The sequence below is a fragment of the Hippichthys cyanospilos genome, chromosome 14 (assembly GCF_059441005.1).
Source record: "Hippichthys cyanospilos isolate Australia breed blue-spotted pipefish chromosome 14, RoL_Hcya_1.0, whole genome shotgun sequence".
In the NCBI taxonomy this organism is placed as follows: Eukaryota; Metazoa; Chordata; class Actinopteri; order Syngnathiformes; family Syngnathidae; genus Hippichthys; species Hippichthys cyanospilos.
Window position 1 is genome coordinate 14,123,056 of NC_142382.1, and position 27,962 is coordinate 14,151,017.

Sequence of the window (27,962 nt, forward strand, 5' to 3'; positions counted from 1 at the left end):
CTTGCGGACCACCTCTGTGGTTAATATTTAAATATCAAATATTAAATTGATCACAATAGTATTTAGACTATCAAAGGCATCTGCGACATGGTTCTTCCTTAACTAATAATAAAGTTCTAACCCATCCCTCCTGCTTTTGCAGTGATGATGTAAAAAATTACGCCAGCAACTTAAAACTACACTACTTATGTTATTATTGGGGGTAACAACGACTGGCATTGAGCGTGATTTGTTTAGTCCATGGAAAATTAGATTTCCCCAAGCGTGGCAATATTCCACATCTGATGTTTACGTACAAACCAGCGGTTTGGACGGCGACTCGAAACTGGACGGTTCAGCTCCCAATAACGACATCTGGAGGCGGTAGAGGCACACTGCCAGATTACACTCAAATGTGTTCCATCCATTTATTTTGCAGTAGCCTCTTATCCTCACGAGGGTCGCAGGCTTGCTGGTGCCTATCCCAGTTGACCTAGGCAGTAGGCAGGGGACACCCCGAATTGGTTGACAGCAAATTGCAGGGCACCCAGAGACGTACAACCATTCACACACCCAATCACACCTAAAGACAATTTAGTATGTCCACTACACCTGCAAGAGAAAAGCCACGCAGGCTCTGGGAGAAGATGTGAACGTCACACAGGAAGGCCAGAACGAGGTGAATTTGATCTCAGGTTCCTGAACTGTGAGGACTTGCTAACCATTGCACCACTGAGCTGCCTAAAACTGTGTTCTGCATGCAAAATTCTCTTAAGTGTTATTTTTCCACAAGCATATTGAGTACAACAACCAATTGAGAAGGCATTTACGGGGGGGGGGGCATCATTTTAATTGATAAAATAACTGCAAAAGCTGTTTCATGTGCATGAGCTGTTTCATGAGATTCCACACAGTGTGCATTTTCCTAAACATTTTCACACAAATTATTAACAGTGTACACAAATTTCGTTTAAATGTGGAACAAAGTTTCATAGTTGACTGCTTTTGATAGTTAAATTACAGTATATTAATAGAAAAGATTAGATTGAGTACAGACAAGGACTGACAAAAATATTGACTGGAAAAAAAAAACTTAACTTGTATAAATAATGTTATGTAGATAAAGGAATAAAAGCTACAAGGAATGAATGGTAAATCTTTTTATTATGCCCTGGACAGTTGCAATTATTCCATTTTATCCATCCTCCTGGAAAGGAAGGGAAAAACAAAATTAAACCACTTTACCAGAAAAGATCAGGTTCACAAAAGCTCTTTTACTGCGCTCGTTAGATCTGGAACAAACTCAGTTACCGCCATAAATCCAGAAAAAGTGGCCGTAGCCCCCTCCGTGCTCGCCGACGTTTACACTTTGTCTCATCCATTCCAAATGCTCGCATAGCACCTTCATCCTCTGCTACCACAGTCTCTTCATAACTTAGAGTTTGGGAACCATCAGCATTTTTGGACAACTGTATTTTAGAGCGGATTACAGGCTGTGCATCCTTTGTCTGTTCTTGGCGTTTTGTAGGTTTGTCGTCAGGCCACATTTCATTTTGCACCTTGTGTCGAAGCCATTCTGGGGTTAATTTTGCTCTTTGACCTTTGTTATCATTTAGGTTAGTCCCCAGTTTCATGGTGGAAATCTGGTGCTCATCTGAGCCTTCGTCACCTGCAGCTTTGCTTTGGTCATTCTGTGTCGGTAGCACGAGCGTCAGGGTGGAAATCGGATCATGCTTCACAACCACAACATTGCTTGGAAATGCAGGCCGCTGGAATTCACTTGAGACAGACTTGTCAATCACACTCTCTGCCTCTGGTGGGGCAGCATCTGACTGCATGGAGTTCAGGACTGCTTTTGGCACAGAGGGTGCCGGTCCTTGTACTATGAATAACGGCCCAGCGCTGACAACTGCCTTAGCATCTGTAAAGAAAAGTTTAAGTGATTTTTGTAGGGTTTTGGTGATTTTTTTTTCCTCTTTAATAAACAGACCTGGAGTAAGGTGCTTGACAGGCAGGCCTTTACACTTTGAGTTACAGCAACGGCACACCTCCACATTGCCACTAAGCTCCTCCCATCTGAAATAAAATTAAGGTGGGGGTGGGCATCATAGCTTGCACAATTATTTCCTCAAATAGTGTTAAGGTAGTTTACCAACTCAAAGTAAGAGGCTATTTTTTTTTTTAGGAATCATTTGTGAGGATTAGTTTTTCCACACGTTAAACAGAAAAAGGATGCTTCATATGCTTGTTTTCAGACAAAGCAGTAGGGCTAATTTTTACTAACTAGTGGAACCTGTATTTGTGGGGTTATACAAAAGCAAATTGCTGTACAGAGGCCACTGTTTAGCAACACAAATAATTGAGCAAATACTGTACCTTGAGTTGACAAAGTCAAAGTTGCAGGATTTAGAGCCACTCGTTATCCCAATGTCTGTGATGAGCACACTACAGAGAATGTACATCTTCAAGGGGAGGAAAATAAAAATCACAGGCCCAGTAAGTAAATAACAGAAACTATGGAATATTTTAATGTAGCTCACCTTTGAAATTAAATAAGTAGAATTTAGCACAAACTTGACTGCTGAAGAGTCAGACTGAAGGAATTTTATGGAATTATAAGGAGAGCCGGATGGGGCTGTACACCTGCAAGGACCAATAGTAGCCTATCAGTTAACCAAATTATTCATAAAACTTAAAAAGGACAATGTGTAAGATTTAAACCCTTTTTCATTAAAAAGGAATACATTGAATGATTTTACATTTTAAAAACTCGCAAATAAATGTTTAACAACCAACAGTATGTTTTAAATACACTCCTAGGTCTAGTTATTAAATTATATAAATTGGGGGGTGGCAAGCCTCCGGAGGCGGCCATGTTTGTTATAGCTACGGACAATGGTAAATGCAGCACCTCCTGCTGTTCGTAGTGAAAAACGGTCAAAATCTTACACAGCGTCCCTTTAAATCAATTCATTGCTCACCCTTTATTCATTATGATGGCATGCCGAGGTTTAGTGAAAGATTCAGAAGAAGAAATAAAACAGGACTGGATAAAGAGCCGCTGATGAGGACTGACTTCAGCAGACACCCGAATGTTGATGATTTGGCCACGCATATAGACGTTAGACTCTGCTGCATTCGTCCATGAGGCTATAGAACACACAATATGTGCTGCAGCATGGATCACATTTTTTTTTTTCCATCTGTACTTTACTCACAGTCCATTGTTTGTATGCTGAATGGTGTGCTGTTTTCAGCAAGTGTTTGGTAGGGCAGGTTTGGTTCATTTGACCTGTAAGACATGCATTTATCATTTGTTTGTGAATTTTTTTTATATACTTCGTGTTTTTACCCCTTTTTTCCTCAAATTGTTGATTAATACTTTGCTTATGGAGAAATACTGATGGAATTATTTGTTTCAAAAATAATAAAAACGGGACATTTATATTCTCCAAATCCCAGAAGTAGCTTTGCACATCTTGACATTTTCTCAGTCAGTTTTATGATGTGAATGACCTGAAGTGATTTTTGTTTCACAGCTGTTCATTTTCATAGTTAATAATGGCTTGAATTCTTTGACCACTTAACATGTTTGGGGCCATTTGGATTTGTGTATGTTCCCAAACATTTGACTGATACTGTATATCAGTTTGAGGCACCTCATCACATTTACAGTATGAAAATCAATTAATGGGAGAGGGAGAAGGATGTATTTTTTTTTTTTTTTTTTTACAAAGCCTGTATGTGTGGATGTATATAAACATAATTGACTGGGTGAGACTGAGAAATCAAATCGCAAAGCATACTTTAATATCCCCCCCAGAAAAACTTTTTTTTTTTTCATAGCATTTGTCCCATCGTGGCCAATGTATGCTCTGAAATATGCAATTACAGGCCATATAGGCAAACAACCACCCAATCATGTATAAAATTTTAAGTCAATTAACCCTACATACTCAGCATCACTGCCAGTTTTTTTAAGATAGTATACATGAGCACTAGCACACAATTGCCAGAAATTGAAAATTAACATAGAAAAATCCATCTCAACATTTCAGTGCCCAACTGTTATGATTTATAGTAGTAAAATCACAATTACATTCCGCAATACCAAGGACATGCTAAAAATACACACACACACACACACACACACACACACAGTGTACATAAACTTAGCAATTCTAGTCCTATATTAGAGCACACAATAGTTATAAATGAAAAAAACTGACTAAAAATGTTCACTCAAGTTGGACATACTGTACCTTTCAGGAATACAGGAAACATGCACAGTAGAAGGTGCTGGCTTCATATTCAAGATTTTCCTGGGTCGAAAATGAAGCGAGTTGGAGAACACGTCCAAGCCCTTCTCAATCTGTGTACAATATTCTTATAGAAACCCATTCAAACTTATTTATTCAATCAGACTTTGCTCAACTCACTTCATGACTTGTTCCACATTGATCATATCCGTAAGAGAACATCAGTTGGCTTGGTAGCTCACTGTTGCTATAGCAGCCGTTACCAAACTTGATCTCGTCTCGTTTGAGGATGACGTCGCCCGCTCTCTTGTCCACAAGTACAATTAGTTCACTTTCATCACAGTAAACCTGTACAGTGGGAAATTTGATGACAGAAGGAAGTTGAGCTAACATGCCAGATTCAGCCATTGGCGCTCTCCACGGGTTGAAGATGATATTGAAATCATTGCCAAACTCATAAGAAAAAGGAAAGGCATTCTGGAAAAAGACAGATTTTGTTGAATGAACCAGCAAGAGATGACTGACAAGTAAAAGCAAAACTATCGCCTCTGCACCCATTGCTGAGCTCAAAGTGGATCAACCACTCTGATGATTCTGTGTACCAAAGTGCCATTAATAGTGTCAGCGGTAAGGCGACAGCTGCTACCATTCAAACTAATGAAGGTGGAGTGATGCATTTGCTGCCCATTCATTAGATATTCAAATAATAGCGTTCACCTGGTTTGTATTTTTCACACATTGTGATGTAAAATGAAAACAATATAATGCTATTTAAAAATAGATAGCTCATCGCTCCAAGAGAGCAATAGGGCCAGTGGGGAAAAAAATAGAATGATAGAATTCTCACATATAGCTCAGAATTGTGCCCTGAGACTTTTGAGTGACATTTGTGAAATATAACAAATATAACATTTGCTTATTATTTTGTCAATTTTTATCTAAGTAGAGTTATTAAAAACAAGTTTTACATGCTTGATCTAGTTTTATCACAGTCATGCATTCATAACTGAAATTGTTGAAATACTGATGTAAAATATTGGGCATTTCTGAAATCTTATTTGCTTAATGAGTCGACTCTTGGTGGTATAAAATTACTTTTAATACTGTTGCTAGACTTTAAATGATCAGGAATTTCGAGACCATCAGCAAGTTAATTAAAAAAAAGAGCCAGATGACAAAAAACTACATATGTGTAATTGCTATTTATAATATCTAGGGAGCGCTGCTCGATATGGCAAGTCATGTTTCTATTAGCAACAGAAAGCGAAGAAGATAAAATAAAATAAAAATGGAAAAAAGAGGAAATTGAAGGTTTGTACGCCAGTCATGAATAAAAGGAGAAGGGGAAGGAATGGCAGGGGAGTCCACGCAGCACAAGTTTCATGACGGTGCACAACGATCGGTTTTGGACGATTGGTTATTCTGCACATATGAGTTCACCCACACCAAAGACATTGTCATACAACAAGAATTTAACTTACCCTATGGCAGTGCTTCTCAATTATATTTTGCCAAACGCCCCAAGGAAAGAAAAAAAAAAGTTGTATGAGTCTTCCTAAATCCTTTTTAACAACAAAAGAAATAGCAATATACTGTATTTTTCGGCATTAAGCCACACCGGTATATAAGCTGCAACAGCAAAAATTGAGCAAAAAAAAAAAAAAAACATCTTTTGCCATGGATAAACCACAATGGACTATAAACCGCAGATATATGGTGGTAATATAAAACTTTAAAGTGTTCTTGATATTTCTTTTTAAATTGTCTACCACCTACAACATCCTCTCTTTAACATACTGAACATGCCGGCATATTTAGTCCCAACAGTATATTTATGAAAAATGGATCGATAGATATTAACAACAGAATACTGCAGAGTTAAAAAATATCAGTTCAAACTCGAAATCAGTCCTTCGATACCATTCTGTCTCTTATTTTAGTGAACATTGCACCCACTGCAAATAAATAATATATACAATACTAAATTTATAAATACAATCATATATACTGTATATGAAATTTACTCGTCACAAACTTTTATACGAGGTCTTATTCAATTTAGACCTTTTTTGAAATATCTTTTTGAGCAAAGCCATTGATTCGCATCTTTTCAGTTCTATTTCATAGTTGTTCCATAAACTGACTCCTTGAACACACATTTGCTTGACCAGTGGGAAAAAAAACAGCAGATAAGCTGCACTAAACTATAAGGCGCAGGGCTCAAATCATGATGAAAAAGTCCTGGTTCATAGTCCGAAAAATACGGTAAATCAGGTTTCAAAAACAGTTAATTATTTTTTACATCGTATATATGGGTTACAGCTTAGTCTAAAACAGAAAAAAATAAGTGCCTGGAAAAAAAATAACATGAAAAGTTATTTCATTGCAATCATATTTCACTATTTCCCCACTATTTGAGAAAAAACTGCCCTGTGGCTTCCTTATATTGCAGACAACCCGCTGCATGCGCTGTGTTGTCTGGATTGCTGTCCTGCATTGTACTTGGGTGCTAAGTTCTGTGTTTTCATTTAGAAAAAGTGTTATGGTTTTTTGCAATGGAGTCTGTGCTGTGCAGCGCTTGTGTCAGTCATCATTTGTAAGTGTCGATGGACTTTCCGCATCCAGCTGTGGCCTCTGTGTCCAGGGTAACTAAGCAGTGTTGACATCTTTGCCCTAGTTTTGTAGATTTTGCCCTATTGTGCATTGAAACCAGTGGCAAAATGTATTTCTATTTGCCCACTCTCTATCCAAAGTATGGTCTGTCTTTGACCCCGTTGTCACTAGTAAACGGTATCTGATAATTCTACAAAATGCGGCTTTAGCTTATTTGTCAAGACAACATGCGGAAAGCCATCCTTGCCACTAGGTGCAGAAGTGCCTTGTTGACAGCTGGTCTTTCTGCCCTCTACTGAACTGGTTGCCAGCCAATTGCAGGGCACAGAGACAATTAACAATTTTTTAAATTTCACGCACCCAATCACATTGAAGAACAATTTAGTATGTCCTTAATACATAATTTTCTATATTTTTACTAGGGTCGCTCTCTTCGTGGTCCATATCCTAGAAACACTGCCAATTGCAGTGCACACAGGGACTGACAACAATTCAACCACCAAATCATGACTAAGGATTGTAATTGTGTTTTTGGAGTGTGAAGGAGCTGGGGTGCCCTGAGGGAACCTACGCGGGCTCGTTGACAACAAATTCTACACGGGAAGGCCAGTGAGCTGACCACTTTTTCCACTCTGCTTTAATTGTGCTTCTCACCTTTAGTGGAATGTTATATGCGCCCCGTTCCGCTTGTCTACGGCAGCAGCATTGTTTTTCGGGGGACATACTCCAAAAATGATAATCCGCCAATTTATCATTAATGTAATTGATGAAAAACTTGCACTTTGTGACAATGGTCATTTTTATTGAAAATATACAAAATGCCTATGCGCTGAATGAATACACGGACTTTTCTAGTCATCTTCCGCCTCCTCCTCACCTTCACCCTCATCTTCAGCCGTAGCATCCTGGTACTGCTGGTATTCAGACACCAAATCATTCATGTTGCTCTCGGCTTCAGTGAACTCCATCTCATCCATACCTTCACCCGTGTACCAGTGCAAAAAGGCTTTGCGACGCAGCATAGCTGTGAACTGCTCAGAGATACGCTTGAACATCTCCTGGATGGCTGTGGTGTTACCAATAAATGTGACGGCCATTTTAAGGCCACGGGGCGGAATGTCACAGACAGCGGTCTTCACATTGTTGGGGATCCATTCCACAAAGTAGCTGCTGTTCTTGTTCTGGACATTAAGCATCTGCTCGTCCACTTCCTTCATGGACATTCGGCCACGGAACACGGTGGCAACTGTGAGGTAGCGGCCCTGGCGCGGATCGCACGCCGCCATCATATTCTTGGCGTCGAACGCTTGCTGAGTGAGCTCGGGTACGGTGAGTGCCCTGTACTGCTGACTCCCTCTGCTGGTCAAGGGAGCAAAGCCGGGCATGAAGAAGTGCAATCGCGGGAAGGGTACCATGTTGACAGCCAGTTTACGGAGGTCAGCGTTGAGTTGGCCTGGGAAGCGCAAGCAGGTAGTAACTCCGCTCATGGTCGACGAGACAAGGTGGTTCAAGTCCCCGTAAGTGGGAGTGGTCAGTTTGAGTGTGCGGAAGCAGATGTCGTACAAAGCCTCGTTGTCAATGCAGTAGGTTTCATCTGTGTTTTCAACAAGCTGGTGGATGGAGAGGGTGGCGTTGTAGGGCTCGACCACTGTGTCTGACACCTGACGACGAAAAGATGCTTAGTATTGTCAACCCAAACGATTCCAATCTTCTATGACAATTACCTTAGGGGAGGGCACCACGCTGAATGTATTCATAATCCTATCGGGGTACTCTTCGCGAATTTTGCTGATGAGCAGGGTTCCCATGCCTGACCCGGTTCCGCCCCCGAGAGCGTGCGTCAGCTGGTATCCTTGCAGGCAATCACAGTTCTCCGACTCTTTGCGTACCACGTCCAGAACAGAGTCGACCACCTCAGCTCCCTCTGTGTAGTGACCTTTCGCCCAGTTGTTACCAGCACCGCTCTGACCTACAGAGGAAGGAGGGACAGTTGGGTTGAACTCGTGGAAAATGTACTCAGCTGAGCTATTCATGCATTATTATCCATCTCAGGGGAGCAACTTACTCAACTGAAAATTAAGCAATCAGGACATTTGCAAGCTGAGATATTATTGGTCAGCTCTAAGCAACTGATGTCATTTTCAAGTTGACAGAAGTGGGTGGATTTTGCTGCTTAGTTCCTATTTCACAAATACATGTGACACTAGAGGGGCCACAAAAAAAATAATTGGATTTGCATGCAGAACTAAATCCTTTACAAGTCAAAGTGATATTTTTGCAATTCCGGCTTTTTTTTTTAATTAAATTTGTGTCCAAAAATCCACGCATCAAAATCACATTTCTGTTATGAATGTCTGCTTTGTAAACAAACATGTGTCTCGTTGTATAGCTTATGAAGCATTGATCATTTAGAATCACTCACCAAACACAAAATTGTCGGGTCTGAAAATTTGTCCAAAGGGTCCGGATCTCACAGAATCCATGGTGCCTGGTTCCAAGTCCACAAGAACAGCACGTGGCACATATTTACCTCCTATATGGAAACAGAATATTTAAAAAACTCAACATGCTGCATATGGATGAATGTGTTTGTTAGTCCAAGTCAGCACCTGTTGCTTCATTGTAATAAACATTGATCCTGTCCAGCTGCAGGTCACTGTCTCCATGGTATGTCCCAGTAGGGTCAACGCCATGCTCATCGCTGATCACTTCCCAGAACTGCAGACACAAAATTGGAGCGCAAGATTACTCCATGAATAAAAACAAATACCATTGGACACACAACTGTTCTGCTGTAAACAAAAGTCTTGCTTAACTAAATATGGCACCAGTCCTGGTAACTACAGGTGAAAGGAAAAAGTTGGAACGTCCTTAAAACATGAGGATTTTTTTGTTGACAGAATACTATAACCAAAAATGTAATTCACGACTTAACTCAGTAATAAGTCTACTAAACTGCTTTCTTTTTAGCCAAATTGTGATATCTGCACAACTCTACTATTTCCACTGCTATATTTTCCTACCTTTCATCCTATGTTGTTGGCCAAATACACAACATATTAAAATCCCCAAACACTACCTGCCTAAGTCATGCCTTTGAGAAATAGGACTCGGCTGTCTACAAGTGAAGCATTTGATCTTCTCATTCATTTTTAATCTGTTAAGATCCTAGCAATACTTTCAAAACAGGTGATTTTTCTAAAAGGGATTATCAACTGGAATGGTGCTTTATTTAGTTCCAAGACTATTTTTTGACCAAAAAAATGTTATTAGCTTGCTTTTTTAATTCATCAGATTGTTTAATATTACGTAGTTGTCCAATACCCAGTCTCTTTCTCTTTCCATGCCTTAAGAGGAAATCTATGGTGGAACAAGGATAAATTTGTCCTGTCAAAATGAATGTAATGGCCATGGACACTGCCTTTTGCAAAAGGCTGAAAGCCTAAACATTCTTTTGAACGCTGTTTAACCCGCTAGAAAGTCATGAAATAATAAAACCTAGATTTCCTTCAGCCAGTACAGTACTACTAAGGTTTTGTTAGATTGACTCCAGACTGGCAGCCACCAGCTCCCCTCAGCCAACAGGCTAATGCAACTGCAGCTGTCAGGGTTCAATTATCAATGGGCAGCTGATACGGCCATGGGTGGTAGAAAATATTACTGGCGTCGGATAATTTCATATCGCTAACCTTAGCAGTACCAATGTAGAAATGAAAATTACATTTTCATGGGGGCTCACATTTAATGTCAATAAAATCCTAATCATTATGCTGCCTGCTTTTTATTTTTCACATTGGACTATTGCTCACGGTTTCCACCTACAACAGAATTTGACAAAACAAGGTAGGAAATACTTGCAACCCTCCCTCAATGACTTGAAAGATGGAAGAAAAATCAGTCACCAGTAAAAAAAACAAAAAAAAACAGCCTACTTAAAATTAATTTGATTTGTATAGCTGTTAAATTTGCCATTTATTAGTCACAATTGGCAGAGCATGAGTGTAGTTTTAATTTATTCAACCCAATCATGTGTCCCTTTTCAAGGGTTGGAAGAAAAACTGGTTGAAAAGAAAAAAAAAGAAAAACTCATCAATAGTCACTAAGTCACTTATTTTTGATGCATTGAAACACAAAAATGACTTAGAAATGTATGCTGTGACCGAGAAAACATTACACATTTATTTACAAAAGTAATAGAAACTAAGTAGGCATGCAATTCGTGTAAGGTCCTCTTAGTTCAGCTATGGCAATAAAAAAAATGCACACAGCATCTGTAAAATAACTTTTACATTTTTGAAATTTTTTTCTGCTAAATTAAAAATAAAAAAAACACATTCAGCAGGGGGAAAAAGCTATAGAAACCTGGGGTGTGTGGAGGCTTATAAAAATAAAACAAAATAAGAACATTTCTTTATTACATTCAGGATCTTTTTTAAAGTTATGAATATTTTCGTGTTATTACCTTGGCACCAATCTGGTTACCACACTGGCCCGCCTGGATATGAACGATTTCTCTCATTGCAGATATAAGAGCACTATATGAAACGGAGCGAAGTTCTTCTTTTCGTCTTGCAGCAGTATCTAATTATTTTTTTTTTTTAATATAGTGTAGGAGATTTGCCAAGACTCTACTACCCCCGGAGCATTACACAGACCGATTTGACTCTGTCACAGAGGTATACGGTCACCGCGCGGACACGTATGTGTGCACACGCAGGTGACGTCTGCACGTCGACTTATTGTAAGAAGGCGTTTCGGCGAATTAAAGCTATGCATTATTAATATGTTTCTCTCGCAATTGATGACTACAGAGGAATACATGACACCATACATCATTACAGCATGCACTTAGTCATCACACGAAGGACAACGACACTCAGGTGTTTATTTAAATAATAACATCAGTTACACATCATATATGACGTACTACGTATTCGATCAATGACTGCATTCTGTAAACAATTATTTGCTATTTGAAATATAAATATGTGAGTATTTTGACAACTATAGAATACAAAGTATACACTTCATTAAATCTGCAGTTAATCAATTCAATTCAGTATATGATCCCCAAATATTGGAATAACATAAGTGTACTAGTAATATCTACTATATTTAAAAAAACATTTCGCATTAAAATTTGGTGGATGAATTATGTATGAGTGAGTTGTAATTTTAAAAATCATATAGCATGTTACTGAGCTGTATTCAAATTTCTTGCCCATTACATTTGATAATGGCTTAAATATTCCTGACACAGTGGAGCAAACATTCTGTGATTGCAAGGTTGGGTATTCTCCACAGTTCTGAGCTTTAAATATATTTATTTTGACAGTCACGCATATCAGTTCAGCAATTGTTAAACTCCTGCAACAGTCATAAACTTGTTTATTACCAATGTGTATTACATTGTTAGTTTGTTTACCAATGTTTATTACTGCAGTGTTAGTTTGTGGAGCGGTGTTGCTCCACAGTTCTGAGCTTTAAATATATTTATTTTGACAGTCACGCATATCAGTTCAGCAATTGTTAAACTCCTGCAACAGTCATAAACTTGTTTATTACCAATGTGTATTACATTGTTAGTTTGTTTACCAATGTTTATTACTGCAGTGTTAGTTTGTGGAGCGGTGTTACGCCAACGAAATAGAATGAACTCCCGTTAAAAATCGTTTATGCGTAAGGAAATATTAGAAGTCACGCAATCTTTGTCAAACAGGGCACGGTGAACAAATAAATGAAAAATGAGAAGAAAGGCGGGGCTTCCGCTCAGGTTAGGAAGTTGGAATCGCAGGTGAGCGACAGTTGAGGAAAACCACTCGCTCACCATAATGCGAGATTTTTTTCCATAAACGCTGTCAGAAATGATAGTTGCATGCCGAATATTCTCACACGTGACGTAATATAGAAGAGGACGTCAATCATGGTGAACTGTGGTATGTTTACCTTGCCTTTTTTTCTGCTTGAAATGATAAGGCGTGGTCTTTTCTTTCCTCGTTTAGAAGGCGCTTAGGTCAGTTAAACGGTTGCAAATTCTGTGTACTAAAGAGCTGTAGTACAGCACGAATGTTTCAGAGACATTTTTAAGGCTTAAAATGTGTTACGGCCCCGAATAATTTAATGACAGTATTAAGTTCAATTTTGTCAAATATAAATGACATACGATTTTTTTATGAAGTATAATCGTTTTAAAGTGCAAGATTCTATCTGAACTCTGTCTATAGCAGTGCTTCTCAATTATTTTTTGCAAAGCCACCCCCAGGAAAGAGAAAATATTTTGTGCCCCACCCAACTAGATGCCTGATATGAATAACATTATTCTCTATGAAAAAATGTATAAGTTGCATCCTTCGTAAATCGTATCATTTTTAACATCAATACTAGAAAAAACACTCAATGAATCACCTTCCAACAAGGGTTCATACAGTTTAGAGTGAAACAAAAATAAGTGCATCAAAGTGCCTAAATTCAAAGCAAAAAAAAGTCAATCCTTTGTTAAACTAGAATCGTTTTTGACTAACTGAACCGTTTGATGCTGACAAGCTATCAGATAATAATACATATAAATTGATCTGGTACATTAACACAGGCGCACTACTATTAAATATTTTACCCTGAAGAAAAAGTTTTCAAGTTGAGCCTCCTGATGCTGTGCACCCAAATGTTTTTGCTATCACTTTATGTGTGAACGAATGGAAGTAAACAAAGAAATGATATTATGACCCAAAACACTGAGTTGGTCCAGGAAACTGCCGATCTCCTCGGCAATACTGTATATATGTTACAACCCCCCCACATAAGCCCTTTGTTGCCTTTGTTAGAGAGTTGGTTTTACAAATCCTTTCCTGTTGGAAGTTCAAATGAAGAAACAAACAGAAAAGAAAACATTGTTTTTGTTGACCTCTTCTTGACTGATTACAGAAGCTTAGTTTAAAGCGGTATATAAAAATGGATTGTCCAGTTCTAAAGCCAGCTGCACACAAGCAACGTGACAGAACTCCGCTGAAAAGTTGAGCTTTGTCTGCCACTATCCGGTTTCTGGATTCAATGAGTTTGGCTGTAAATGCAAGTGAATGTGATCACAGCACAACAGACTTTTACAGCCAACCAAAGTGTTGTTATAACATGCTTAAAACAATTATTTTTGTGGGTTCCACTTGAGATGTAGTGATCCACCCTCAAGCAGTACCATTTGCATTTGTAAATGTCATATACTCTAATGTGACTTATAATTTCATATGAAAGTCCACATTTTCTGTTTGGCATTTCTACATTTCAAATGTTCAAGGAATATGAATAAATTCCTGTCAATTGCATGGGCATTTTTTTTTCTTGGGTTGCAACAACTGATACTGATACTGGTATGTTCTGTATGACACACTAGTATCACTTAAGCAACTTGGCATTTATCTTGTTGGGATGTTTTATGTGCAAAACTATGGAGATGACAATGCTGTGTTAACCCTTGCTGTCTTCAGAGGGAAAAACAAAAGTTTATACACTAAACGTGTGCCCAAAAAGATGTAGAGACCGCACAGTGGTTTACCTTTACCGCCCCACTCCTAAATTTTAGTATTTAACCTGCTTAACATGTTCATTGTGTTTGTTGTGGCAAAACTATAACACACATTTAAAACCGTGATACAACAATAAACATTTGTTTTACAGAGAGTAGTTTCTGTAAATCAGACTGAATTAATCTTATCTGTTAGCATTAAATGAATATCAAATAAATGTTATTCATAATAAACTTCTAATTTGGTAAAGTAGTTTTTATGAAGTGATGCTGGATTTTGCCAACATTGCAAACATGGGTCATGCACCAATTGTAAAATAGCAAGGGGTCATACAAAGATTTTCTCTCATTGAACTGGATACATGAAAACTCAATGAATTGGGCTATTACTGCTATGATTTTTGTGGTTCAATAAACAATTATTTGCAGATGGTGCCTCAAAATGTTGTTCCCATCAAAGAATGCAGGGATCACATTTGTTGGTTGCAGCAAGATGGTCAGTGCGCAGTGATGGTCAATCAGAGACGGTGCGCTAATATTGAATCGACTTCCGTTTGGTTCCGTCGCGTTGTCAAGGCTTTGAGTTGCGTTGTCAAGGCTGGCCCACTTCCTGACAGAACTGAGGAAACCACAAACCATTTCAGTAGATGATAAATATACTTCGTATGATGACATATTACCACAGTAAACTATTGTGTGCCGTTTATAATCGTGAATTGATAAACAGATGATTCCTTGTACGGGAGAAGGCAAAGACTCCATACATGATGAAAGACTCTTAAATGACGCACTGGTCCCCCCCTCCTGGGTGGATCAAGATTTTCTTGTTGTCAGGAAGTCCATTTCCATGGCCTCACCAAACTCCTCCCACACCTGAGTTTTTACCCCAGGTATCGGCGGACTCCTCAAGTGTGATTTATTCAATGCACCCAACAGCAATGACTAGTCTATGAGAACGTTACAAGGGGGAATTTGGAAACATTTGACAAACCAGGACATCGCAGGAGCAGCGGATCCAAATTTTACTGCTCTGGAGTCTGGCACAATTAAAAATTCGTTCTAAACAGTCCCTGCGGAGAACTAATTGTATACTTCATTTTCAGCAAACTTGTTTTCTACCTAGTTTTTGTGTTTGGAGTTTTGGTCACTCATGATTGCGTGTTTTTGTTTTTCCAACCCAAGAATAGATCCTTGAATCTGTGGCTGTGGTCGTTAATTCTAGATAGTTCCCATTCCTTCGTGTTACTTCTTTACCAATTTTTTTTGTTACATATTATGCCCCTAAGATTCAATCAAGAGCTCAACTGTGCTTTCCTGCTATCGTGATAGCAGTGTATAGCAAAACAATCATGAGCCTATTTAGACAAGAAGAGCAGCCACATATTTATTTTCAAACAGACGAAGTAAAAATTAAGCCATCGGACAAAAACGTAAGCCCAAATACCTGAAAAAAAAATCTATTTACACAGAGTAATAAAATATCGGTAATTGTTTTCCACCAGTGCTGACGATGTCCAAATTTGTGTTTCCGTAGGAGTGTGCTGTGCCAACCTGAAAGACAACAAAACCCTGATGAAGATGGGCTTGGCGCTGGTGCTGGTGGGCCATGTCAATTTCCTGCTTGGCGCTCTGGTGCACGGTGCCGTGCTCAGGCACATCAGCGTGCACAACGAGGCCCGCATCATGGTGTATGCCATCACTAATGTCATTGCCATTGTGGCAGGCTTAATGGTAAAATAAATATCCTATCCTATCCTATCAAATCCTATCCTATCATATCCTACCCTGTAAAGGCTAAGTTCATTCTAGTTCATTAGTTCTGAACCTGTTGTCCATCGAACCGCAGGGGTTCGGTGAGGTCAGGGGTTTAGCAGAGGTCAAGAATGAACTCGCACTATGCGTGTCCATTCTTGACACGCTGTGTATCCATTCTTTTCACCCCACTCATAAGATTTGTGAAAACTTTTCAGAACAACACTGCTCTCGGCTTCTATACCAAATTGTAGAAATTATTTGAGGTACTGACACTGTTTTGGTCAGATGTTGAACAATTATTCTTGAGGACGAATGACATCAGATTGAGGATTAGGAACTTGGAAACATGATTATGTGAGTACCAAGTTGAGAGTACCAAGTTGAAGAGCAAAAAACAATACGTTTGTTCAACTTAAATCCACTGTTTTATTCAAGTGATAATATTTTCTGAGTTACAAATCAGATCTATGTGTAAATACCTGGAAAACAAACTCAAAATATAGATATTTTTTTAACTTGTGTTTCTCTCATCTTTTGATGCCAAACAGCAAATAGGGTATTGCAATGCTTTTGGAGGAAAGTGAAAGTGTTTATGTTCAATAGTGTGCGGACATAATTGCCTTTATGAGAAAATCAATACGTTTGTTCAACTTAAATCCACTGTTTTATTCAAGTGATAATATTTTCTGAGTTACAAATCAGATCTATGTGTAAATACCTGGAAAACAAACTCAAAATATAGATTTTTTTTAACTTGTGTTTCTCTCATCTTTTGATGCCAAACAGCAAATAGGGTATTGCAATGCTTTTGGAGGAAAGTGAAAGTGTTTATGTTCAATAGTGTGCGGACATAATTGCCTTTATGAGAAAATCATCTAAAGAGGTTAAATCATAAAAGAACAATTTATATATATATTATATATACACAATTTATAATTTATTGTTGCTCACATGTGCCCTGTGTTCCTCAGGGAATTATTGGTGGGGTAATTGCAATAGTCCTGTCCAAAAACAAGAAAAGCAGGATTTTGGTAAGAAATGCTTAATTTACCTTTGTCAAGTTTTGCATGCTTATATTATAATTTGTCTTTTCCATTCCATGTGTGAAAATACAATAGACTGCTCTAAGAAAGACACAATATAAGTCAAACACAGATACAATTCATCCCAGATGCTGGTTGATCTCTGAAAATATCGTTTGCTATTACAAATGGGCTACTGTAAATTAAGATAACATAATCAAAGGGAGGCGCCAAAGAGGTCGGGTGGGTGCGGAGAGAGCTAGGTAGCACGAGCAAGGGCGGGGTCCTTGGCGTACCGATCCCCGGCGACAGACGCTAGCTCTTGGGACATGGAATGTCACCTCTCTGGTAAGGGAGGAGCCTGAGCTGATGTACCAGGCTGAGAGGTTCCGACTTCATACAGAAACAGTCAGATTCTGCTCCACCTATAGCTTGGGCTCTGGTACCAGTTCTCTTGAGAGCGGTTGGACTCTTTTCCACTTCGGAGTTGCCCACGGTGAGAGGCACAGAGAAGGTATCTGCATATTGATTGCCTCTTGGCTCGGCGCATGTACGTTGTGGTTCACCCCCGATAGACGAGAGGGTAGCCTCCCTCCACCTTCGGGTGGTGGGCCGGGTCTTGAATATTGTTTGCGCCTATGTGCCAAACCACAGCTCAGAGTACCCAGCCTTTCTGGAGTCCCTGGAGGGTGTGCTGGAGAATTTGATGCTCTCGTGGCCAATAACAATGAGACCTGGAGGGGTGTGATTGAGAGACTCTCCATCCCCCTTGATCTGAACACAGTTTGATGATCAACTTTATGGTCATGCCATTGGATTTGCGGCAGCCTGTTTTGAATGTTCGGGTGAAGAGTGGGGCAGAGCTGTCAACGGATCACTACATGGTATTGTGTTGGCTCAGATGGTAGGGGAGGATGCCGGTCTGACCTGGCAGACCCCAAAATATCATTATCATGAGGGTCTGCTGGAAACGTCTGGCGGAGTCCCCAGTCAGACGGCGTTTCAACTCCTACCTCCGGCAGATTTTCTCAAAGACATCCTCAATTGCACAGACATGTCTTCCTGTGAGGAAGCTGAGTTTGGAAACTCCAACCTGCTGGTCGATATATGTTCCTGCCCTCAACTATGATCAAAAGCTGTAGGTTGTGACTGAAAAAACAAGATCCCGGCTACAAGTGGCCAAAATGAGTGTCCTCCGTCGTAGGTCATGGCTCGTTCTTAGAATTAGGGTGAGGAGTTCAATCATCTGAGAGGGACTCTGAGGACAGTCGTTGCTCCTCCACATTGAGAGGAGCAAAGTGAGATGGTTTGGGGACCTGGTTCAGATGACTCTCGGATGCCTCTCTGCTGAGGTGTTTCTGGGCATGTCCCACCAGGAGGAGGCCCTGGAGATGACCCAGGATGCACTGGAGAGACTGTGTCTCTCGGCTGGTCTGGCAACACCTGCTGATCCCTCCTGAGGAGCTGAAGAAAGCGGCTGGGGAGAGGGAAGTCTGGGCTTTCCTGCTGAAGCTTCTGCTCCCCTGACCTGACTCTGGATAAGGCAGTTGATAATGGATGGTTGGATGGAATTCAAAGTCAGATCTATATTTGAACCGTTTGGACAGTTTGATTTAAAGGGGAAGTAAGTTAAAAACAAAAAAAATTAAAATAACTTACTGGTATTCTATATGTGCCTATGAGTTTACGGTACACATGAAATTCTGATTAACATTGCATTTGTGGAATATTAAGACGGAGAATTCATCTATTTTCATGCATCCCAGCGGCCATTTTTTCCACTTCTGGTCAAATGAAAATGAGACCACCATTTATGTCACAGCTCACCTCCTTTCTGAATTTAGTCATGTGATATTTGGAAGGTGAGCTGTGACAGGTCATTCAACTTTTATGTCATCTTCAGTTCACAGCAAGTGGCTGCCTAGAGATAGATTAAAAAAAAACCTGGTAATTTTATGCTTAATTTACATTTCACAATTGCAATATTAATCATTCTCATTCCAGATAGAAAGGTGTGTGACAAAATATAGAGTAAAACTCCACACACAAGAAACGATATACAATAATGTACCTCAATGGCAAATCTTTCACAAGTAGAGCTAACTAAGATCTCACTGTCCCGACATATGGTGGTAGGTGTTCCACCGTATTTGGTATTACTGTATGTCTCAATTAGTTGTGGCTATTTTACTTTTCAGCCTCCGTCATATTTTTTTCTGTGATGTCACTGCAGAAGTGGGTCCTGCTGGTGTTCAGCTTCATAGCAGGTCTCTTGGCTGTCGCCTCCACATTGGGGCTGATAGCTTCCGTGGTCACCGCCGTTGTTCACAAAGGACGAAGCCTGCTGACACACTGCATTCTCCACAAGCATGTTGACGTGGGATCTTCGAGTATCACTTATGAATGCCCCTTTGACCCCACCCGAATCTTTGTGAGGACACAATATTAGAAGTTGAAGACAGTGTCTGCAGAAAAGCTATACATACCGTATTTTTGTTTTTCTCTATCAGAGCACCACAGTCATTCTATGGGTGCCACTTATCCTGATGTCTGTGGTGGAAATGGTCTTCTCCTTCCGCTGCTTCGCTGCGTGTACGTCGTTCCTGTACCTCTGTCCGTGCAGGCAGAGGCCAACTATAGCAAAGAGGGTAAACTTAAAAAAAATGTTAATTGATGTATTTCAGATTGGACCTCAAAATAATTGAGCATCATAGATATAGAGGTCTACCTGCTTCACTTCTTAGATAGACTTTAAAGAGACAGTCCACTTATTTACCTGTATCAATTATCAGCCGTAAAAATGTTTTGTTTATGGTTTATATTTTAATCACAATTGTTTTTACATGTACAATACTTTTAACCACATTTTGCCACATGGTTTCCCGAGCCTTGAGCAAAAGTGATATAATTTTCAGTCAACATCAAGTGGAAAATATATTTTAAACATAGTCATTGTATGTACAAAAAAAGATGCAAAATGTTAATTTGTTACTGCTGAAAATGGATAAACAAGTGGACTATTCCTGTATCAGTACTTTACCTTGAGAAGTGTTAAACAATTTGGCAAATCCATCTATAAATCCCACATTTAGTTTTTTTGCATCCAAAAATCATTTGCTGAAGTGTATGGTGCATTTCAGACTTGTAATTTATACTATAATCAAGCGAGCATTATTTACAACACAGGTGTCAAACTCAAGGCCCAGGGGCCAGATCCGGCCACCACATCATTTTATGTGTGCCGCAGGGGATGACATTCCAAATTATTTTGAAAATATTGTATATCACAACATTTAGAGCGCAGGTGTCAAACTCAAGGAACCGGGGCCATATCTGGCTCACCACATCATTTTATGTGGCCCATGGGTGATTACAATCAAAATTATTGAATATCACAGCATTTAGAGCACAGGGGTCAAACTCAAGGCCTGGGGGCCTATCTAGCCCGCCACATAGTTTTATGTGGCCCCCTAAATGCTAATTAAGACTTTTGCAAGACAAAATTTGCAAGTTATCTTCAACCTGTACAAATGTGTTACAGATACACCTTTTGAACATTTTTTTTGCAGCCTGATTTCAAACTTTGTAAACATGTGACAATCATACGTCATCTTGATACGTTTCCTAGTGTCAATTGCCCTTTGACAGAAACTATAACTACAATGTGGCAAATGATACAAATGAGTTTGAGACCCCGTATTTACAAGGTATTGTCCTTGAATGACGTATACTACCCGCTTAAAATTAACTTAAAAATTAGTTGTAGCTTAAGTGTCCACTTGGGATAATGGTATTCTTACAGAATTTGTTTAAATAACGTTGCTATACCATACATTGCTTATTCTCATGTAATGCAACTGAATGAGTTAAAACGTCTACAGTATCAAACGTGAGGGGTACCATGAGGTGATTTAAAAAAAAAAAAACACTGGGATTCACTCACCTGTCTTGGAAGATGACTTTCAATCATTCTTGCACTTATTACTCTTGTGCTGCGCTTTTAAGGTCCGCATCCAGAGGGCTGCTGAAATCTCGCGATCCCCTCCACCCAGGCCATCGAGCGAGATTGATACCGAGGCTGTGGAGCATGACGAGCTACTGAGCAGCGGTGCTGCCACAGAGCAGAGCCATTGGCTCTGAGCACATTGCATTAAATAAGATAGATTGACACTATGCATAAGTCTGACATTTGGAGTGAAAATGCATTTGCCTTTAATGTTTTCCTACTTTTTTTTTCTATGCAACCTTTTTTTTTTACTTGTTAAAACACTGCCATTTTGTGTAATGTCCACATCGTGTATTAAAAATGTTAATACAGGGTGGTAAGCCTTTTCAATTTGATTGCTTACACCAAAATGCTATGAACTAACTATATCTAGGAACTATAATAAATGATTAGAAAGCAATTAGCCTTTTGAAAGAAAATCCTTGTTTTGCATTGATCTCACTGTAATAGCACTTAATCCGTCATTTTTCCAAATTCAACAGTAGGAAACAATTTTCTTTGTGTTTCAAATTACAGTACACAAACTGTATTCGACCTCTGAAAATCTATACAATTTAAAAAAAAAAACAGGTACATCTGAAGATTTTAGCAGGGACGACAAGTGAGACAAATATTATAGAAAAGGCTCTATTATACAAACATGCAAGAACTATACTCTCAAAGGCACAGGACAAAATTGGGACTGAAAGACTGACTTAAAAAATCCAAAAGGGGCTAAGGGGGCCAAGTATCTATGATTTAAATAAGTTAAATTCATGAGATATAAAACCATGACTGGAAAGTTGTTTTACACAGTTTTGTCTGACACAAGAAAAGCAAGTGAAGGCGCACAAAATGTTTGGGTGAAGATGAGAAGCGTACAAAACATTTGTTTTGATTTCAGCTCATAGTAATATTTGAAGTGTCCCAGCCTCCAGGGAGAAAGGAGGAAAAGCAAAACAAACAAAAAAAAACTTGCCATCCCGTTTTATAACCTATTCCACCCCCTCCCTCCCCCCCATTCACAAAGTATAAAAAGACAATGTTGCTGAAAGATCATTTCTTCCCAGCGCTGGCATCGATGGGTAGGGGAGGACCTTAAGGTGTCTTCGACTCCTCTTTTGGCCTAAAGGAGCAGTATGCGACATGATTAAAACCACTTTTTGGACACTATGTATCATCTAGTGTTTTCTCACTTTGATGTGTCCATTTTCTCCTCCTCCGGTGCCTTCTCTTCTTCTTTGACTTCTTAGGAGAAAAACAAAACAAAACACATCACTATTGTAATAAAATGCATCGATGTTCACATAAGCAGAAATAATGGATTAGAAAATATATTTTTTCAAAAACACACACATATATATATATATATATATATATATATATATACATACATATATATATATATATATATATATTTAAAAAATGTAGCTGCTTCTCTGTTAGCTATAAGGTCAATAATTTTTTAATGAGCAGCGCATGTTTTGCGCTTGATCTCCCCCCACAGGCTAAAATTTGAAAAAGCTAAAACCAAGCCACTCTAGATTGTCAGTAGTGACAGGTTATGTTTTTGGAGTAATACAGCCTTCATGTTTTCTGGGAAGTACAGAACATTGAAATATAAAATAGATTATTACTGCTATGTAAAATCGCAAATTGGCAACTTAAACACACTACATACAGTATACAGCAAGATCTAAGTTACAAGACTCTACAAAGCCACATGCTAACAGTTAACATTTCAGCAAATATTTATGTTGACAATGGGTGCCAAGGGAATCATATCAAAGTTTAATTAAATTAGTTTAAGTCATGTTCAATGTGAAAAGAGGCAAACTAATAAGAATTCAAGCAGAAAAAAATAAACAAACAATCGATACACAGCATTAATCGCAAGGGTGAAATGAGAATGGAAACAAAAAATGACAATATACCTTTTGTTTCCTCCTCACCTTTCTTCTCCTTTTCCTCAGTCTCTTTCTCTCCTTCAGTCTTGGCTCGCTTGGCCTTCTTGAAGTTAGCAGTGTTTCTGCGACCTCCCTCACCCTCATCCTCCGAGTCAGAGAACTCCTCCTCACACGCTATCCTCTTGTCATGAGCACGGACTGAACACACACAGGAGGGCGCTACATTCAAGTTCTGACACTAACAAACTTGTGTTCTGATTGAGTCCTTGAGCTTTTATTTTGAGAAGTAAATGTATACAGGTTCCTACTGGAGATGCGTTTGTTGGGATCCTCCTCTTCCTCGTCTCCACTGTCCTCTTGTACGGCGTCTTCAGGGATGGCCTGCATCTGTACTCCTGGAGCATGGGGCAGCATGCGTAGGTTCTCAAATAAACGCTGCCTGGAGGATACAAAGGAAAGTCACAGGTTTTTCTTCTTTTTTAGTTAACTTAGCTTTCACAGGGTCAAACATAACAGCGAACAATAAAATGTAAGTTGTTTCTTGGAGCCCTGAAATGGCAATAAACTATTATGTCAGAGCAAAGTTGTGTTGTTGACATCGGAAATTTCAACTCACTTCGGGAAAAACGGTTTGTGAAAGAGTTGTGATTGTCGTTGCGATCTGCTTCCCAGAGTAACCTCAAAATAAAAGTGTTCCAAGACCTTTGTGTCCATACATTAATTGGTATGGTTGTGTTTATTTTGAATCATCGGCTGGCCATCTCAACATTTGGCAACATGTTTTACGGTCATGCAGCACATTCTGCTATGTATTCCATTGGACTTGCAGCCCAACAAGCCCCACCCCAAAAAAAAAAAAAAAAAAAAAAAGATTCCGTGTTGTGCAGTTGAGTTTTAATCTCATCAGATCTCAGCACATCCCCAGTTGCTGGCATACAGATAGTTTAAATTACATTTGTCGTAAATAAAGTTTCGACAATGGCACAATATTGAACCTGCACACTAGTTAGAAATGACTTGTTTGGTAGACTTACTTTATCTTCTCCAGGTAATCGTTTGTGTTCTGGTTGGTCATGTTGGATGGGCTGATGTGTAACTTGAAGTCTGGCCCAAAGTACTCAAAGTAGTCATTGTATGGGAGTTCTGGGAGATAGAATGGACAAAAAAACATAATAAATGTGATTTTTTTTTTATTTGCCAATGATCATATGCTGATATTAGCAACATAAAAGATAGAAAGTGAGACAGAGATTTTGCAATATTCATCATTATGGGGGCAGGGGGTAGATAACATTTAAACCCACACCACAATACAAGTTAAGGAGATATTAATCTTAGCCATTGTAGCAGTAAAAATTTTTCATGTACACTTACCACGTTTAAAAATATAGTTTTCTACTTGCTGTTGACTAAGAATGACAACACATGTATGCAAGGCTTGGGTAACACCCAATCACGGTTCATGGGACATTCACAAGCTAATCCATTATTACCTGAGCCCCGAGTACATGTAATGTCATTTTCAGTTGGCAGTAAGTGGTAAAATGTAAGTGACAAAATATTTACTTCTTACAGCTGGAAATGACTAAATATTAGTTTTCCTTTCAGATTAAATCACTCTTGAATGAGCAACAGCCTAGTGTTTAAATTCCACCAGATTAATCTCACAACATTTTATATTGCAACACATTTTGGATGGATACGTACCATTAGGGATTGATGTGTCAAGTGCAACTGCAGTTTCATATGTCCAGCAGCGTGCAACATTTCGAATGGTGTATCCGCCTCCTCCAAGCATCAGGAGAGGCAAGTTGAAGCTTTTCATGTACTCCACACACTTGGCATGCCCTGAAAAAATACGATGAGGCTGCTCAACAAAATTGCTTTTGGCGGAGTCATTTACACAGGTATGTCTCGCTACCTTTAATGGTGAGGTTAAAGCAGCCGAGTCTATCGCCTGAGAGAGAGTCTGCGCCACACTGCAGAACCACAGCACTGGGCTGGTACATCTCCATCACCTTTGCCATGATCTGCACAAGACAGCAGCATTCATGCAAAAACGCTTCTTTCAATCAGAAGTGGGTGTTTAAATCTACTTACAGGCTTAAAAATTGCTTCATAAGACTCATCGTCAATTCCATCTCTCAGAGGGTAATTCACAGCATAATATTTGCCCTTCCCAGCACCAATATCCTGCAGAGGACCAGTAAAAATGTCACTAAAAATTTTTGTCATTTTGACACAGTGTTGCATGTCAAGTACATACTCTTAGGTCGCCGGTGCCGGGGAAGTACTCTCCATACTTGTGGAATGACACGGTCATGACACGGTCTGTGGTGTAGAATGCCTCCTCCACGCCATCTCCATGATGGATGTCAATGTCGATATAAAGAACTCTCTGGTGGTACCTAAAGCACAAAAGCAGCGCTGCAGGTTACTTTTTCGAAGAGTTTATTACATTCTACTGTCATTCTTAATATGAGATCAACTTTACTCAGCTTACTCAGCTTCCATGGTATGATTCACTTCGCACTGTCAGAGAGGTATTCATTTAACACTGTTTGCAATCATTGTTTTCAGAAATGTAGGAATGTACAGCATTATACGGAGAGCAGTTTGTAATATTTTTTAATCATGTAACTAGGATGATCAAAATACATGTCTCCCATTATGAAGCAGTACAGTGCTACATTTAACTACAATTAAAAAAAAAAAACAATATTAATCAGAACGAAACGTTATTGGCTAGTAGAGCTATTGCGTTAGACACAACGAGGTGAATTCAATAACAAATAGTTGCTGCTGGGTTAGTGTGCTTACTTCAGTAACTCCAGAATGGCGAGGACAATGTCATTGACGTAGCAAAACCCTGAGGCCTCTGACTTCTTGGCATGATGTAGGCCGCCTGCCCAGTTGATCGCTATGTCTGTCTGCTGTTTGTTCAACTTCACAGCACCAGCTGAAGTGGAGATAGAATGTGAGAACTACAAACCTGATTTCACCAAAGTTAACAAGTTGTAATGGCAGATGCATGTCTGTTCAGCACAATCTTACCAACCGAGCCACCTCCCGAAAGCTGGCAGAACTCAAATAAACCATCAAACACTGGACAATCTTCTCCCACATTGACTGAGGTTGAAAGAAAATAAATGAAGAGTATTATTCATACCAGCCTGAAATAGGAGATTGCTCCAGAAACTCAGTGATCCAACTTACATCGCTGCATTTGTTTGCTATACTCTGACATGTTGTCTGGACGGATGGAGCGCAGGAATTTGATGTAATCATCGCTGTGATACTTGGTCATCTCCTCACCACTGGCTTTGTGTGGACGCTACAATACAAGACACATTATACGAGACGCTCAAGGCCCAAAAGACTCAATGGCAACTTTCCTGAATTTAAGATGAACTAAGGCTAAACAATGAACAAGATTGCATTTTCTCCACAATCACAAATGTTGCACCTTGGTGGGTGGAGGGCTGGGGGACTGCTTCATTTCTCATTCGGTGTGCTTTATTCATTATGTACAGATATTTTATACAATATCTAGAAGTTTCAGTGCAAAAACTGCAGTGTTTTATGAAACACAATATACAGAAGAGATAAAGCGTATTTCTTGTGCCACACGTGGTAGAATTTTGTAAAGTTGTTCAAGTTTAACGATTAAAAAACTGCAAGTAGTCTCATATCAGCTCTAAAAGTAGACAACATGTCATATCAATTTACGGTACATTTGTCTTTACTTTAGCATGAAACTAACCCCTAAAACTAAAATATGTACGTATAATCTGATCATGTTAACTGTAATACAAATTATTTTTGTGCTTGTTAAAAATACAAAAAAAAATGCAAAAAGTTACATAAAATAATTGAAATCACAGGCAAAAATTTCAAAATCGTTCAGCTTCAAAACCTACATATATCTCCATCTTTCTGTAGAGGCCATAGTTGAGCAGTAAGTTGTGCGTCATGCGGATACGGTGGGGCTTCATGGGGTGCCCCTGGCCATAGTAGTAATTTCCAACATCACCTGAAACCAGAGGAATCGCAATAAAAAAAAAAATCACCTAAATGCAAGCGCAAACTTTGATCGCTTCACAGCACATTCCTCAGCATTGCACTAGTGCACCGAATCGGAACTCGACGCATGTCTAATTCTGCACACGTTCACTGTTTAAAATATAATCACAACCTTTCTACTTCAACGACCATGTGGGTCGGGGAATCCACACAGACTGTAACTTTAATGTGCAAATCACATTTTTATCGAAACCAGAAATGCGTTCCGCTAGCTTGCCGATCAATGAGCTACGATGATGCTAGCTACTACTAATGTTGACAATGAAGCGCTCATATCGCCATTTTTAGCTCAAGCAACAAATGAGCACGAGCAGAATGAGTTAATTTACCTCAATATACGCCACCAAAGCATTTTATGCCATGATATTTCCAAACACTAAATTAACACGACTCGATAAGCGTTTTCTCGTGTGCCCGAGTATGACAATGGAAGGAACTCGAGCTCGAAGCTAACTACCTAGCTTGTGTGCGCGATTAGCAAATGAGGAAATTAAACAAACATTTGATGGCGATCAACTGCCGAATGCGCAAAACAGAGAGTACTCTACTCCAAGCACGCGGACACGATGAAACTCACCGTCGTAGTAGTAGCAAACTTTTTTCTTTGTTCCTTGACTTAGCGCCATTGTAGTCCTTTTTGGTTTGCTTGAACTGCTCACCCGCGGGAGGTACGGCGACGAGAGCTGGACGGACGACTTCTAAACGTTCACGGATGAGATGTTGTTGCTCCAAGCCTCCAACAGGGGTCGCTAATTTCCTGCAGTTTCTGCACGAGCTTGCCCTTACCTGTTAACCAATTCAAATTTATATTCTTAAAGCACATTTTGACCCTCAAAAAGAGGT

At 39.3% G+C, this 27,962-nt stretch overlaps 4 protein-coding genes across 7 annotated transcripts; 1 reads left to right on the plus strand and 3 right to left on the minus strand.

Annotated features, from left to right (window-relative positions):
• Positions 1-1,164: 1,164 nt before the first annotated feature.
• Positions 1,165-4,796, minus strand: zpcx (zona pellucida protein C). Its single transcript, XM_088433646.1, has 9 exons — positions 4,419-4,796; positions 4,233-4,351; positions 3,198-3,271; positions 2,961-3,129; positions 2,520-2,622; positions 2,356-2,441; positions 1,970-2,055; positions 1,291-1,900; positions 1,165-1,186 (listed from the first exon to the last, which is right to left on the minus strand). Exons 1-9 carry the CDS (start codon positions 4,794-4,796, stop codon positions 1,165-1,167), a joined length of 1,647 nt encoding a protein of 548 aa, XP_088289772.1.
• Positions 4,797-7,632: 2,836 nt separating this feature from the next.
• LOC148413092 (tubulin beta-4B chain-like) lies at positions 7,633-11,461 on the minus strand. The gene is made up of 5 exons (XM_088433318.1): positions 11,314-11,461; positions 9,461-9,569; positions 9,274-9,384; positions 8,576-8,820; positions 7,633-8,512 (listed from the first exon to the last, which is right to left on the minus strand). Exons 1-5 carry the CDS (start codon positions 11,368-11,370, stop codon positions 7,703-7,705), a joined length of 1,332 nt encoding a protein of 443 aa, XP_088289444.1. The 5' UTR covers positions 11,371-11,461; the 3' UTR covers positions 7,633-7,702.
• Positions 11,462-12,638: 1,177 nt separating this feature from the next.
• tmem54a (transmembrane protein 54a) lies at positions 12,639-21,462 on the plus strand. Its single transcript, XM_088433132.1, has 6 exons — positions 12,639-12,787; positions 15,902-16,098; positions 17,094-17,153; positions 19,378-19,575; positions 19,655-19,792; positions 21,150-21,462. Exons 1-6 carry the CDS (start codon positions 12,775-12,777, stop codon positions 21,282-21,284), a joined length of 741 nt encoding a protein of 246 aa, XP_088289258.1. The 5' UTR covers positions 12,639-12,774; the 3' UTR covers positions 21,285-21,462.
• LOC148413094 (histone deacetylase 1) lies at positions 21,333-27,849 on the minus strand. Of its 4 annotated transcripts, none has more exons than XM_088433131.1 (14): positions 27,697-27,849; positions 26,957-27,069; positions 26,253-26,370; positions 26,091-26,165; positions 25,857-25,995; positions 25,303-25,444; positions 25,137-25,229; positions 24,958-25,066; positions 24,744-24,884; positions 24,071-24,179; positions 23,345-23,475; positions 23,082-23,234; positions 22,326-22,374; positions 21,333-22,255 (listed from the first exon to the last, which is right to left on the minus strand). In XM_088433131.1, the coding sequence occupies exons 1-14, from the start codon at positions 27,743-27,745 to the stop codon at positions 22,228-22,230; spliced, it is 1,449 nt and encodes a 482-aa protein (XP_088289257.1). In that variant the 5' UTR covers positions 27,746-27,849; the 3' UTR covers positions 21,333-22,227. The 4 variants fall into 4 exon arrangements, with proteins under 4 accessions (XP_088289257.1, XP_088289256.1, XP_088289255.1 ...); XM_088433130.1 differs by having other exon boundaries at positions 22,326-22,377; XM_088433129.1 differs by having other exon boundaries at positions 23,064-23,234.
• Positions 27,850-27,962: the final 113 nt, after the last annotated feature.